At 37.1% G+C, this 14,941-nt stretch overlaps 1 protein-coding gene across 3 annotated transcripts; it reads left to right on the top strand.

The window, feature by feature from the left end:
- Positions 1-3,782: 3,782 nt before the first annotated feature.
- Positions 3,783-14,941, top strand: lrrc8db (leucine rich repeat containing 8 VRAC subunit Db). 3 transcript variants are annotated; one of them, XM_056751448.1, is made up of 2 exons: positions 3,783-3,907; positions 10,096-14,941. In XM_056751448.1, the coding sequence occupies exon 2, from the start codon at positions 10,098-10,100 to the stop codon at positions 12,627-12,629; it is 2,532 nt and encodes an 843-aa protein (XP_056607426.1). In that variant the 5' UTR covers positions 3,783-3,907; positions 10,096-10,097; the 3' UTR covers positions 12,630-14,941. The 3 variants fall into 3 exon arrangements, with proteins under 3 accessions (XP_056607426.1, XP_056607427.1, XP_056607425.1); XM_056751449.1 differs by lacking the exon at positions 3,783-3,907 and adding an exon at positions 3,938-4,499; XM_056751447.1 differs by lacking the exon at positions 3,783-3,907 and adding an exon at positions 3,938-4,495.

Raw genomic sequence — 14,941 nt, forward strand, 5'->3', positions numbered from 1 at the left:
GTTTCCTAATACTACATGTAGAGTTATATCCCATCAGTATTTATTTTATTTGTGTAGTAGTGTTTTTGTCCATGAATAATTTGGGGTAGAGCTGACGGGGCTTCATTACTAAATGGTAAATTATTTTCTTATGAAGGCATTGTTTTATTAATATAATTTAGTTTTTTAAGAAATATGCCTCATATTAAAATAATTACAAATTGCAAGATATTAAGTGGGTAACTTGTTCAGTGTGATTTATATTCTTTGGTTATAAAATCATAAAACTTTTAGGGATGGGGCTCACATGTGTTTCATATGAAGGTAAATCAGTAGCAAAACTTGAGAGGATGTAGATTTTAATTTGTGAACTTATAAAGTATTTGTACCTGTACACAAAAATGTACACTCGCAGCCCCTATGTGAAAACGTGTAAAATAAAAAACTGAAATTGAATGTTAAGATTTGCACTCGTGGACAAAACATTTGAAGTTGCAGAAAAATAGTCACAAATGTGTTGACTGGCATCTACAAAATACATTGGTAGATAAAAATGTATTGCACATATTTACACGTTTTCCTAGATTCAGATTTGAATTGCAGCCACAAATAGGCATCTACTACCACTCAAACCTGTCACTGCAGTTTCAAATCCTCCCCCCTTGACTTCTGCTACTACTTTCGCGATAAACCCGTTGAAAAACTAACTTGTGCATTGAAAGATCAGACACGAGAGAAGGAGCGGCATTTGATGACGTCATGCGGCTGAGCCACAATGCCCCCTAAGGGCAGGAAAATCACAATGAAAGGATCCAGCAAATAATAGTTTAATTTTTTTAAACAATACTGTTTTCCACGAAACCATCACACTTATGTATACTATATTATATGAATTATACTATCTTTAATAGATAACATTCCTTAATGTATTTTGATGAAATCACTCTGTTCTCAAGTTTTACCTTCATAGTTTCATCACATCTCGGACTGTAGCACCAAGTAAGGGTCAGGTAGTGTTTGTCTAGTAATAGGATCAGCTGTGAGCCATGTGGTTGTTGATAGAAGAAACATGGTCTAGCACTAGCTGCCTAGCCAGATAGGAACAGACACATATGTACAGCCTTTATAAAGGCCCTGAATGTAGTTTTGTTCGATAGAGAATGTGGTACATTCATACAAGATCATATTTACATTATTATACAGATGAATGCCATGTCAACATGCCATTCCTGTACATTACGTATTCTAAATGAAACTGGTTAAGCATATGTCCCTACAGAAAGCAGCTAAAAGCCGCATTAAAACGCCTTGGTGGACAAAGCCCTTAACTGAATATGACTTTCTTCTTGAAGAATAATGCAGTCGTAGTCATATTACCAAAAAGGCTATAAATTTACTTCAAAACGGTGGGTGTACCGGGAGTGAATGGGGGGAAAAATGTTAAGCTCACGGCACCGTCGTCTTAACAAAGGTCTTCTGAAGCGAATCGTTGCGTTTGTTTAAAGGTCCGCTAATCCAGGGGTTTTCTGCAATGTAAAATTAGTCAGTGGAATCCATGGAATGTCCCTGTAAAGTTTCAGCTCAAAACACACCACACATTTTTCATCACAATATGTTAACATGGCCATTTGTGGCTGCAATGGAAAATGTGCCGTTTTTGTGTGTGTCTCCTTAAATGCAAATGAGCTTCTGCTCCCCTCCCTGTATGCAAAATATGAACTAGAGAGCTTACACATGTGCTTTGGATGACATCAAGACAAGCAATATGGCAAAAAGCGCAATTATGTCTGTTAAGCCTCGCTCAACGAAAACCATACACTGACTGCAATAAAAATCACCTTAATGCCTTGTTCCTAAATACGAATTAAATGGAAAAGACAGAAACATAGATAGAACAAGATATGCTGACCATTAGCTATGCATGCATATTACTAACAGACATAAACAAGGGTATAGGCATAAACATGCATTCAGAGTACCTGTGTATGACAGACAGGTATGTAAAGCTCTGCAACCAGTTGTTATTACGTTGTGTGTAGCAATTTCAGAATAACCTCATTGTCTTAAAAATGTGAACTCTGTTTCAATCCGCTCCAAGTATTGTTGCACTGAGGACATACAAGAAAACACAGAACTCACAGAGAAAGACACTTCAATAACCTTCTTTCATTGACATAATTTCTGTAAAGCTTATTCATTACAGTCACAAGTCTTCTGAACCGATGGGCGCGATGCGTTTTACCACTAACGTTACGACACAACACCTGTCTTTGGACCATGTCTCAGGTTTAGCGGCGAATATGTAAAGCACAGCCGCTAACATGCTAAACAAATAATATTTAAAAAAAATCGATTTAAAAAAGATGTGTAATACTTACTTCTTCCGGAGCTGAAGCTTGACCGTGAACAGCTGGTACTGCTCCATTCTTGAGATTTTTTAACCTTTCCAGCTACCAGGAGCTCTAGCTCCCAACCTAGGGATTGCATTGACTTGTTCGAATGCCCCGGCGGAGACCTTTACAACGAGTCGTTTCTCAACATGTTTTCGGACTGGTGATACGGACCGGGGAATGTTGGTTTGTCAATCCGAAAAAAGTTAATCTTCTTGAACGCTAAATCATCATCGTCCCGCCCAGGACTTCCGATCGTAAATAACTCCGGCCCGCAAGATTGCAGTGGGACGAACCCGGGCTCCTTTTATGTTCCATTTTACATCCAACAACAGCACACATTTGTTGTTTCTTAGACATTTCTGTCGCAGCTAGTGGCTACATCTGCGCTTGCCTGAAAATGACTGACAGCGTGTCTCTGGCGGAAGGTGAAACTACGCACCCATAAGGTGGAGTCTGTGAGCGGTCATGGGCGGGCGTAAATCAATGTGACATCACATTGATAGGGGAACGCCAACAGTCTGTTTTGTGAGTCCCTTTAAGAGATGTACCTATATTGACAATGCTATTAGCGATAATGCTGCTTCCATTATAACTCTGCTGCGTGAACCAGAGGATTGTTTTCCCAGCAATTTTTCGTCCTTTGTCTCAATCTGTGTGTTTAGGTGGTTGATTTAACAAACGCTACATAAACCTTAACACTTGGGCCCGGTTTTATAGACAAGGCTTAAGGTTAGTCCCAGACTAAAATGAATGTGTGACCTGTCTTAACTGAATATAACCTGCCCAGAAATATCATAAAATTTGAATGCATTTTTTATAAAAGCAACATAAATATCTTACAACCACAACCAATACAACCTTACAACCAATACAACCAAGGCATAGTCCTGGCTTCAGCTAAACCGTGTCTGTGAAACCGGGCCTTTATTACCTATACAATAGGTTTGTGTGTAATTAAAATACACGTAAACCTGGTTGTGTGGACGGGGAAGGCAAAGTCTCTTTGCAAACATGTGTATTTTAAACAGACCTCATTATATATTAAACAATTTACAGAGCATATCATTTAGCTGGTTTATCATAAACGTTTAGTTTAAAAATTAACCAACCCTGTTTTGTCATGATTACACACATTATCTGCTATAATCCCTGATGAATTTTTTTTACATTTTATAAAAAGTTTACAATTTGCTCTAAAATCTGACCAAATTTCTCAAAAGTAAAACTCAACAGATGAGTTGAAGATTGTTTTAATTCTACCCCTTAATAAAAATGTTCCAGTTATTGTAATATGTTTAAGGTCAACCAGCCGTGTAACAATTCCAGTGTAAATGGGTTTTGTTGCTTAGTAACTTCAGAATACGGTCAGGTGTGTGGCGCGTATCCTCCTGTAAACTTTAGCTCCGCCCACACGCACTTCCTCAATCTGACTGTATTTCTGTCCATTTCACGCGTTTCTTTTTTTCATTCATCATTTCAAACGCATTGAAATCGTGGAGGCTTTGGCGTTATTAAAATGACAGCCCTGGTTTGAGGTAAGTACATTAGTTTGAGTAATCGGAGGTTTAAAGGTGGCGGATGCGGTGTACAGAACTGGTGCAGACTGGTTGACTCTGCCGCTGTGCGCTCTGCACTGACTGTACCATAATAATGAGAGGAGCCGGGATACTTATATAAAGCACTGCCGGGTGAATTATTAGTAAATTGACCTTTCGTACAGTTGCCTAACGTTACCTGCTAGAACACGACAGTATCATCAGCCTTCGCATGGAAGTGTTGTTTGTGTTTGACGTTAATCTGCACAGAATTGAGAAGATACGACAAGACACCGGTTTGCGTTCATAGGAAATATTCTTGTTCGGTCCTATAAATAACGTTCCGCTCGTACTTTATGCATTATTCGTAAGTAAAGCCGTGTCATACAAATATCATGACCCTCACCCTTTAACTAGCCGGTATCGGAACACAATGACATGGACGCAGCTACAAATGACGTCTCCCACGCGAGTAGACTGCTTCTTTTCTACAACAGTGTTCACATTACTGCAAAGGCAACTGGATGAAATGTGTAATTAATATCGGAATTTCTGAAATGCCAGTGTGGATGACGTTTATATGAGACAGTAAGTATATACTATTGCGCAGACAATTCTGGAATATTGCTTACTTACTCAGTTTTCCTGTGAACTAAGGTCGTGTTTATAGCCATAGTCTATAGCGCATGTCCAAGTCACTTTTGGAGGCATTGACATATAGTTAGACAAGCTGATATTCATCCTGTGTTAAAACATCAGGCAGACCTCTGCTAGGAAGTTACAATGGTGTTAAATAAGATTTTCATCATGTTTTTTTACATACATGCATTACAAAGTTTTATATCCTGAAGTTACAGTTTGATTTGAAATCTAATTGTGAGTTCATGTAATCATGGGGTTTGGTTGGTCGTTTTGAGACACATTCACTAATATGGTGTTGCTATATGGATGGACAGTAAACATTAAATATTTTTGGCTGACCTTGTTACTTTAACTTTTTCCATTTGAATGAGCGTGTGTTGCTATGAAGGACGTTTCCATATTAAATTCTGAATTCTGCAAAGAATTCTTATTTAGCTCTGCTGATATTTAAATTTCAAGTTTAGGACACTTTATGCACTATTCAATAACACTTTGTTTTACTATACAGAATATTATGTTCTTCGCAAATTATCCATTGTCTGTACATATGAGACTAACTCAGAGACACACATAGTGTTTTCCAAACAATGATGGAATCTCAGGATAACACAAAGAGATATGATTGGTTACCAGAATTGTCATTTCAAATTTCCCAGCTAATGAGAATAAGAGCTGCAACCATGACCTAGTTATGGGGTAAATGCTCAGACTGAGGTCAAGTGAGGTTAGCTGTTATAGTAAACACTTATCATGTGGTGCGACCAATATTAATAATTGTATTAAATAAAAAATAAATCATATTTTTGTGGCTGAAATATGAATCTCTGATACAGTATGCTTAAGTGAATGGTATTGTTAAAACATATATATCAGTTGTATGCAATTATCAGGCAAAGTAAGTTTTAATAAGTTAATTTAGTTCATTTTAATGGATAGTATCAAAAAATGAAAATTATGTCATCATTTACTCACCATCAGGTTATTTCAAACTTGTACAAATTTATTTATTCTGTTGTACACAAAGAAAGATATTTGGAAGAATGTTAGAAATCTTCAGTTTTGGCACATCATCCAGTACCATAGTAGTGTAATATTTTTTTTTGTTCTGTTTAACACAAAATGAGATATTTCAAAGTATTTAGGAAAACAAACAACAGTTCTGCGGCATGTTAGCGTTTCATTTTTCCTACTATGGTAGTCAATGATGTTCCAGAAGTGAAAATTCTGAACATCCATCCATATATCTTTCTAATATTGTTTACATCATTGTGATCAATTACTGTGCTATAAATAAAGGCAAAAAAAAGCAAAAAAAGGGAGAGATGCCTTGATCGAAAACAACTTGCACTGATGTATCTTAAAATATATCACTGCAATTGTTTGGTTTCAAGATGCACACAGAAATGTTTTTTTGTCAAGTATGTTTTTTAAAGACCTTAATAATCCAAATTTAACTAAGGCCTAGTCCTAGTTTAAGATGGTCCTTGTCTGGGAAATTGGCCCTTTAAATACTAAAGATTTGTAAAAAAAAAAGCATGTCAAGAAAATTAATACATTTTAAGATAAATCACGACTGCACCACATATAGGCTGTGGTCTATAGACGAAAAACACTAGAATCACTTAATTTAAAATTTATTCTAAAGTTCTTCGGGGTGGTCTCCCAGACAGTTCTTAACCCTAGTCCCAGACTAACTTTAATGTAAGAAGTGTCTTGATCATGCACTGACATATCATAAATAGAATGCAATCGTTTTGTCAGATGCACACATGAATGTTTTTGTGTGTTTTTTTTTTTAAATATCTTAGGCCCAGTTTAACAGACAAACCTTAGTTTAAGCCAGGACTATGCCTTAGTTGAATTAAGATATTTCTATCGCTTTTATAAAAATGCCTTGGAAGAGTACATTACTAGTGTGCATATTGAGACAAAACAATGGCACTGATAAATTTTAAGATATTTCAGGGCAAGTTATGTTCAGTTAAGACCGGTCACACATTCATTTTAGTCTGGGACTAAACCTTGTCTGTGAAAACAAGGCCCAGTCCTGGTTTAAACTAATCCATGTCCGGCAAACCACCCCTTTATGTTTGAATATCTGCAATAGATATTATTATTTATTTGTATTTTAAAATAGGCATGTTGAAAATCCTTATACGTCATTCACTCTTATATTGAAGATGGAAATGATTATAATTTATGCTATTTATCTGTCTCGGCTGATCTTTCAGTGTAAGAGAGTTTGTCTTTGTTTTACTTTAAGGATTTTGTGTTTTCATAAAATAAGAACCACAAACTAAAAATGTTTTAAAGTAAGGGGAAAATCCAAAGATATTTTATTTATTTGTGTTATAATAGCCTACATGTTATGGTCTTCTTTCATTTTTCAAAAAAAGTTGTAATAGTAATTTCAGTAAAAGCATGTTTAACATAGGCTATCCTTATTTTGTTATGTTTTCATTAAATATTAATGAACCACAACAATGGCGGGGGGGGGGGGTGCTAAACTGATCTTGCATACCCCTCAGAAAAGGTGCAGTTGCGGCCCTGATAACCCCCGCTGTGTAAACTTTTTTCAAAGCTTAGTTAACAGTTGCTAAGAGTGGCTGACATGTTTTAGTATGGTGCTACGGTAGTAATATAGGCAACAAGACAGTGAATAAGATAATATAAGGTTGGATTTGGTGACTTGAACCACCAACTCACAAACTGAATTTTTTTTATGATAAACTTACTTTGATTCTGCCAAAATACTCTTTGTCCAATATCTATAGTACATAAAAACACAAAAATTAACAGAAGTAAGTTAGAATGAAGGAAAGAAAGTACAAATTGCACAACTACTGTATATAACGTTATAAACGTCAGTGTTACAACCCTGTGTTAGTCTGTGACCCACTCACAACTATATTGCTCTTTGTAAGTTCAGCCACTGCATAATTTCAGCATCAGACGCCAGTAGCACAGACCGCTAGTTGAACATTTGATGCATACGTCATTCTAAACTGGAAAAACTTCAGCAGACTCGAGGTCGTCCTCTGAATTCTACAGGATTTCTGGCAGACCTTAGTGTCACGTTTTTTAACAGTCTGCTTGAAAACAACACAAAGCCATCAGAGCGAAGACGTAAGCTGTCCTGTTTACATCGGATAAAATGAGAATTCATGACGATCGATCGAGTAAACACCTACATATAAGGTGGCACAAAACTAAATGTGATTGTTTGCATTACGTGGTTGGTGGTCCTTGGCCATTCAAAGCGGCAAATGTTCCCTTACCTTCAGTATCAAGGTCTGGCTACGCAAAACTAGCTACTGCATAACTAATTGAAAACAACTTGATTGTAAAGTTCTGCCATATATTTCTGTGTGTTATTGCATCAAAATAGGCAATTAAAGGGATACTTCAAACTTTTTGCAACTAGCTTACTTGACTTTTCAGCTCATAAAGCTACAGTTTGTGTAACTTAAATTAATCTTCCAGCTCTTATGTTGGAAACTGGTGGCCATAAAGCTGTTCCAACTGTGGGAGAAGGCAATGAGATCATACATTCTATGAAGTCTTGTTATAAAGGACTTTGTTTGGTTGGTATTGTCACACTTTGATTATAACATTTATTAGGTGACTAGATATTACGCACAGTCTAGCTAGTGGTTACCTTACATCATTTGATAGTCCTATATCCATCTTCAATTTTAAGAACTGACTGTTCCTTTGTCACATTATTCCACCATCAAAGAAATTATGAGTTCTACAGAAGTTTAAGGCTTATAAAATGACATATCTACCAAAGTAGATCACCATTGGAATCTTTTTGTTTTCAGCATGTATCTTTATCTATACTGTCATCTAAAATATGTGCAAATGTTAATAATTGTTCATCCTTTAAGAATCCATGAACTCCATGGTAACACACACACAGTAGTAATTATTATTTATGGCAGTCTGACTTGTCTAAATAAGCTGCTATGTAATTGTACAAATTAGACCCTAATTATTGCAGACGGAAAAGATAGTGTTGTTTGCTGCAGTTGCTTTTCCAGCCCCCTTCTTTGTAGCTGTCTATTAGCCCTTTTAAGCCACGTTTGCATGTTGAAAGTTTTTTTCCTTTGCGTATTTGAAGTTTTATCTACACCACAGCATTGTCAAAACTATCCACATTCACATCAGTGGATGCGATGTTACTTTTCAAAGAAACATGACGTGCCTGCACACATACACATACCCTTTGTATGTGTGACGTCTGTCAAGTGTAAATAATGTGTCTCTGCTGGTGTTAGTAGTGCTGTAAATCTACTTTTTGCTGGATTTGGATAACCATTAATAAGACTGTTGCGTAGCACAAGAATACAGTATCGGAAGGCTGGTATTATCCTTATGGGTAAACGCTCGCGACTGAACTTGCATAAGCAATGAAGAAAATATGCGTTTTGCCGTTTACACAGAAACAATAGGGAGGCATATTAACAAACTTGCACTTTGAGACCCGTTTTGAAAAGTTTGCATTTTCAGTCCCCCAAAAGTCTGTTAAACAAACAGACAAAATAAATATATATATATTTTTTTTACTGAAAACAGCCTTGTGTAAATAGCCTGTTAGATTTGGATATCTTCCTTACAATTGACGTGTTCACATCAAAGCCAATGTAAAGCTCGAAAGATTGTTCTATAAAACAGGCAAAACAAAAGAACAAAGTCCTTGTGACTTGTTGGTGTGATGAATGGAAGGAATGTGATTGTCCTGGACAAAGACAAAGACATTTTCTAAGCAGGCTGTAAAATATGTGCAAAAACTTTTCTTTCCCTGATCACTGTGGTGGATCTTCACTGTCCACATGGTTGAAATCTCAACTCATTGCTTAAGGGAGTATATGATTCAATGATAAATAATTCTTTATCAAAACATTGACACTAATGATTTATATAACAGCCTGATTGGCCAAGTAGAAGACAAGCTAATTAATCATTGTGACATTCAATCGTTTCTTGTCAGTGAGAAGGTCATTCACTTTTTTATTAGATGTTCATGAATAAGTATTAGCAATGCGAAAGACGAGCTGTGCACATCAATATTTCCCTCTCAAAATGCCGAAATATCAGGGGAGGGCCTTGCAACTTGATATTTAAGATAACATTGTCTTTGGACAAGTTCACCACTCTAGTACTAATGTCTTCATTTTCTAAAGTACGGATGCACTAAGACTGATAATCTAATAAGGATGTCAAAAGCAGTGCTTTAGTGCCTGATCACTGATCAAGTGCTATGCTGTTGTAAGTGATACAGGGCAGAGACACTAGGATGTCTTCCAAGCAATAGGAGATATCTGTTATCTTTAGTGGTGTATTAGACCACTCCTTTGTACATTTGTTTACTGGAACATGAGAGTAAGATTACTTTTGTGACAAGCCTGTATTTGCAGAAGTAATCTTAACATTGGAATGGTTGATCCTGATATGTTTGTGAGCCCCCCCAATATGGAATAATTCTATTTACTGTATACTGTTTTTATTATGTGCTAAAAACATGTTTTTCTATCTTTATGTAGGAATGTTTACCCTCACAGAAGTTGCCTCCCTAAATGACATCCAGCCAACCTATCGAATACTGAAACCATGGTGGGACGTCTTCATGGATTACCTGGGTGTGGTCATGCTTATGCTGGCCATATTTGCCGGGACCATGCAGTTAACCAAAGATCAGGTAGTTTGCCTTCCTGTACTGGAATCGTGGGAGGACCCCAATTCCATGTCACAGGAAAAGCCACCAGAGAAAGCCTTAGGCTCAGGGACAGGAGGCGACCATATGACATTGGCAGCTGCCCCTTTGGCAAGCAAAGAACAAACCGACAGTGTTGTCCAGCAGAAACATCTCCCACAATCCTCTGCTGTCGGTCATACTAAGCCTACAGGTCTTCGAACAAACCTGGATTTTCAGCAGTACGTGTTTGTTAATCAGATGTGCTACCATGTTGCCCTCCCATGGTATTCAAAGTACTTTCCATATCTCGCCCTCATACACACTATTGTACTTATGGTAAGCAGTAACTTTTGGTTCAAGTATCCAAAGACTAGTTCCAAAATTGAGCATTTTGTGTCTATTTTGGGTAAGTGTTTTGAGTCCCCTTGGACTACCAAGGCATTGTCAGAGACAGCCTGTGAGGACTCTGAAGAGAATAAGCAAAGACTTACTGGAGCCTCTACATTACCAAAACATTTTTCCACCAGTAGTGAAGAGGGAAGTCCGAATCAGTCGACACCCATGCTCGGAAAATCTGGTATTAAGTTTTCTGCAGAGAAACCAGTCATTGAAGTTCCAAGCATGACTATACTCGATAAAAAAGATGGAGAGCAGGCTAAAGCCCTTTTCGAGAAAGTAAGGAAGTTTCGAACACATGTAGAGGACAGTGACTTGATATACAAACTGTATGTAGCTCAGACTATAATAAAAACTGTCAAATTTATTTTGATCCTATGTTACACAATGACGTTTGTCACATCCATTCATTTTGACCATGACTGTGAGCCAGACATTAAACATTTAACTGGCTACACCAAATTCAAATGTACCCATAACATGGCTCACATGTTGAAAAAGCTCCTTGTTAGTTACATTGTCCTCATTTTCGTTTATGGCTTGGTTTGCATTTATACACTGTTTTGGCTGTTTAGACGGCCTCTTAAGGAGTACTCCTTTGAGAAAGTTAGAGAGGAAAGCAGTTTTAGCGATATTCCAGATGTAAAGAATGACTTTGCTTTCCTCCTTCACATGGTGGACCAGTATGACCAGTTATACTCAAAGCGATTTGGTGTCTTTCTCTCAGAGGTAAGCGAGAACAAACTTCGGCAAATCAGTTTAAACCACGAGTGGACATTTGAGAAACTACGGCAACACGTGACTCGCAATGCACAGGATAAACTTGAGCTGCATCTTTTCATGCTCTCAGGTGTGCCTGATGCAGTCTTCGACCTCACCGATTTAGACGTCTTAAAACTAGAGCTAATTCCTGAGGCACGGATCACAGCAAAAATTTCCCAGATGGTCAACCTCCACGAGTTGCACTTTTACCACTGCCCCGCCAAAGTCGAACAGACTGCATTTAGTTTTCTCCGTGATCACCTACGGTGCCTTCATGTTAAGTTTACAGATGTAGCGGAGATTCCCACCTGGGTTTACATGCTAAAGAACTTGAAAGAACTATACTTGGTGGGAAACCTGAACTCTGAGAACAACAAAATGATAGGATTAGAGTCCCTCAGGGACCTGAGGCATCTCAAGATTCTACATCTGAAGAGCAACCTCACCAAGATTCCAACTAACATCACAGACTTATCACCCCATCTGATCAAACTTGTGGTACACAATGATGGTACTAAACTTGTGGTATTAAACATCTTGAAAAAGATGATGAACCTTGCTGAGCTTGAGCTGCATAATTGTGAACTGGAGAGGATACCACATGCGATATTCAGTTTGACCAACCTGCAGGAGTTGGACTTGAAATCCAACAACATTCGTACCATTGAGGAGGTTATCAGCTTTCAGCACCTCAAACGACTTAACTGCCTTAAACTATGGCACAATAAGATTATTGCCATTCCGTTGTCCATAAATCATGTCAAAAACCTTGAGTTTCTCTATCTTTCACATAACAAACTAGAGACCTTACCAACCACTCTGTTTAATCTCCTCAAGCTGAGATACCTGGATGTAAGTCATAACTCCATTGTAGTGATCCCTCCAGATGTGGGCTTTCTTCAGAACCTTCAGCATTTTGCTATCACCGGAAACAAGGTGGACGTGGCGCCCAAGCAGCTGTTCAAATGCACAAAGTTGCGTAATCTGTCCCTCGGGCACAACTGCATCTCTTTGCTGCCAGAGAAAATTGGGCAGTTGTCACAGCTAACTCATCTTGAGCTAAAAGGGAACTGCCTGGATCGTCTGCCTGCACAACTTGGCCAATGCCGGCTCTTGCGCCGAAGCGGCCTCATTGTGGAGGACCACCTTTTTGATTCACTTCCCCTAGAGGTCAAAGAGAGCATCAGCCAGGAAACCAATGCTACACTTGCAAACGGAGTGTGATTGTAGGATAGAAGAAAATTATTTATTGGTTGTACTGCAAACAGTTAAAGGAAAGGGGAAAGTCACTGGGTGCTTCTCAAAATGTAAATTTCTGCTTCCTTGTTTTCTCACTCCACTATTTTCAGCCTATGACCTGGAAATTAGGATGCAAGTACAGGAAACTAGGAAGCACAATTTGTGAAATGAGAAGCATTCATTTATTTTGTAGCTTTTTATATCCAGAACAATTGGTCTAAACATTTGGTTCAGTATGAAAAGTTTTTTTTTATCAGTCTCTGAACAGACAAAGCCCACAACAAATTTCCATTAAGCAATATGAAACTAGTGGAATGTAACTATGCTTATGCATAGAAAGAGAAATATCTGAAGGGTGTTTCAGTACTTTTCAAATGTTTAGAATTATTATGTCTGTCTTCATGGTTAAATTTTTTTTGTTAAGGTCTTTGCTTTGTTACAATCAGATTTTACTGTTACCATTTCTGTTAATTAAGCTGTCAGCTGTAAGCACAGTCTGCATCACATTGTATGTTGTGGTTCAGTAAAAGACTGTATGTATTTTTTTGGAAGAGCTCAGAACAACTGACATTTATAACTCTTGGACAAAAGTGTTAAAAGAAAAAGTGAAATACGAGTACTACCTGGTCAGCTTGCTAGAATAAAACTTGTCTGGTTTTAGTGAAGTATAGAATGAAACCTCAATGTTCACATTTAGAACAGACTCCACATATCCATCTTGAGGCTGAATCAAACTCAAGCGTATTTACAGCACAATTTAGTTCTGGCCTGTTCCATCTTTTGTGAAAAATACTTTCCAGAGTTTTGCACATTTATGTTAACTCAGTATCTTTAACTGATGATAGTGTCATAATGTTCCCCATGCTTTTGCAGCAACATCTAATAAGCACAGCTAAAATAATACGGTGCATTGCACATTAGTGTCAATACATGAACATGTTACCACTAACATTTTTCATTTGGTTACAAAAGTAATACAAAAGTGACCATGCTATGATGGAACAGGCCTTCTAATGTGCATACAATGCATGGTCCTTGCTGCTCACAAAATATATTCTGATGTCATATCTATGACTACCATCTGCTTTCAGAAACAGTTACCTGGTACTGACAAGTAATGTTATGTGTATGTCACTGTTAGCACAACATACTGTGCATTGTGCATGCTCATGACTTAAAAACCCTAACCTAAACCTCAGTGGTTCTTTTTTATTTCTCTATGAACAAGAGTCACTAATGTGTGAAAAAAATTATTCAGCTTTATGGGTAAAACTGTAATTGTGTCCTTCGTATTTATCAAATGGCTTACTTGCTTTTCTGAAATGCTGTTGGATTGAAAGCTTGTATCTCCAAAACTAACACTTTACAGAAAATGAAAAAACCCCACTATTTTCCCAATAAACACTGTGTTGTCAAAGTTGACAATCTCTTTTTAAAACTTCTTATTGGTCAATATTAACAACATCCAAAGACAAACATGAAGGTGGACCAATAGTATGATTTATGAAAAAATCTCGAAACTATACTAAATAGTAAATGACGAGGCACCTGTCTGCTTCCTATGCAGACGTGGAACTTAATTAATTTAATTAATTTGGATAATGTCGGTTGCTGTTGTTTTCTTTTGTTGAAATTAATATGATTTCATGACAAACCAAGAGAATATGAACCTTTTTGTTCTTACCACATTTCACATAAGTTGTCTAGCCATTTTGTGGAATCACTGTAGCCACACTCAGCTACATTCATGCTTCTGAAATGGTGCAGGGTCTAATCTGTAATTGATATCGTTGTGACCCTTCAAGAATCATCAGATTTGAGGTATTACCAGGCTTTAAAATCATTCATGTTTAAAACATGTGTGACTAACAAATAATTTTAAAATATTGATTTAGATGACTTTTATTGTGATTCCGGTGATTTACATTAAAATACTATGTTTGGGAAACATGAAGGAATTACAGACAAATCATGATTTGTTTGAAAATCTGTTTTATTTATGTAGAATTTATTAATTTTCTATAGCCTAGTGTAACTATAATAAATCTATTGATTCGACCCAAATTAAATGATGTGTACTTTGAGGTTCATGAAACACTTAAGGTCATTCCAACTGATATTTTGGAATAGTGACAAATGTTCATGTTTTCTTTTTCAGCAACTTTAAGGTTTAATTCTCTTTGACCTTGAATGTAGCCTAATGCATCCCTTGCTGTTTTAGCCTTTCCCTTTTTGATGGAAAGGAGAATGAAGTAAGCCTGCTTTGCTCCAAATCGTATGTTTTAAAAATGTTTGAC

This window comes from Triplophysa dalaica, chromosome 6, assembly GCF_015846415.1.
Source record: "Triplophysa dalaica isolate WHDGS20190420 chromosome 6, ASM1584641v1, whole genome shotgun sequence".
Taxonomy (NCBI): domain Eukaryota; kingdom Metazoa; phylum Chordata; class Actinopteri; order Cypriniformes; family Nemacheilidae; genus Triplophysa; species Triplophysa dalaica.

Excerpts from the sequence above, each read along its gene's own strand:
- lrrc8db (XM_056751448.1), top strand. The coding sequence starts at position 10,098 with ATGTTTACCCTCACAGAAGTTGCCTCCCTAAATGACATCCAGCCAACC.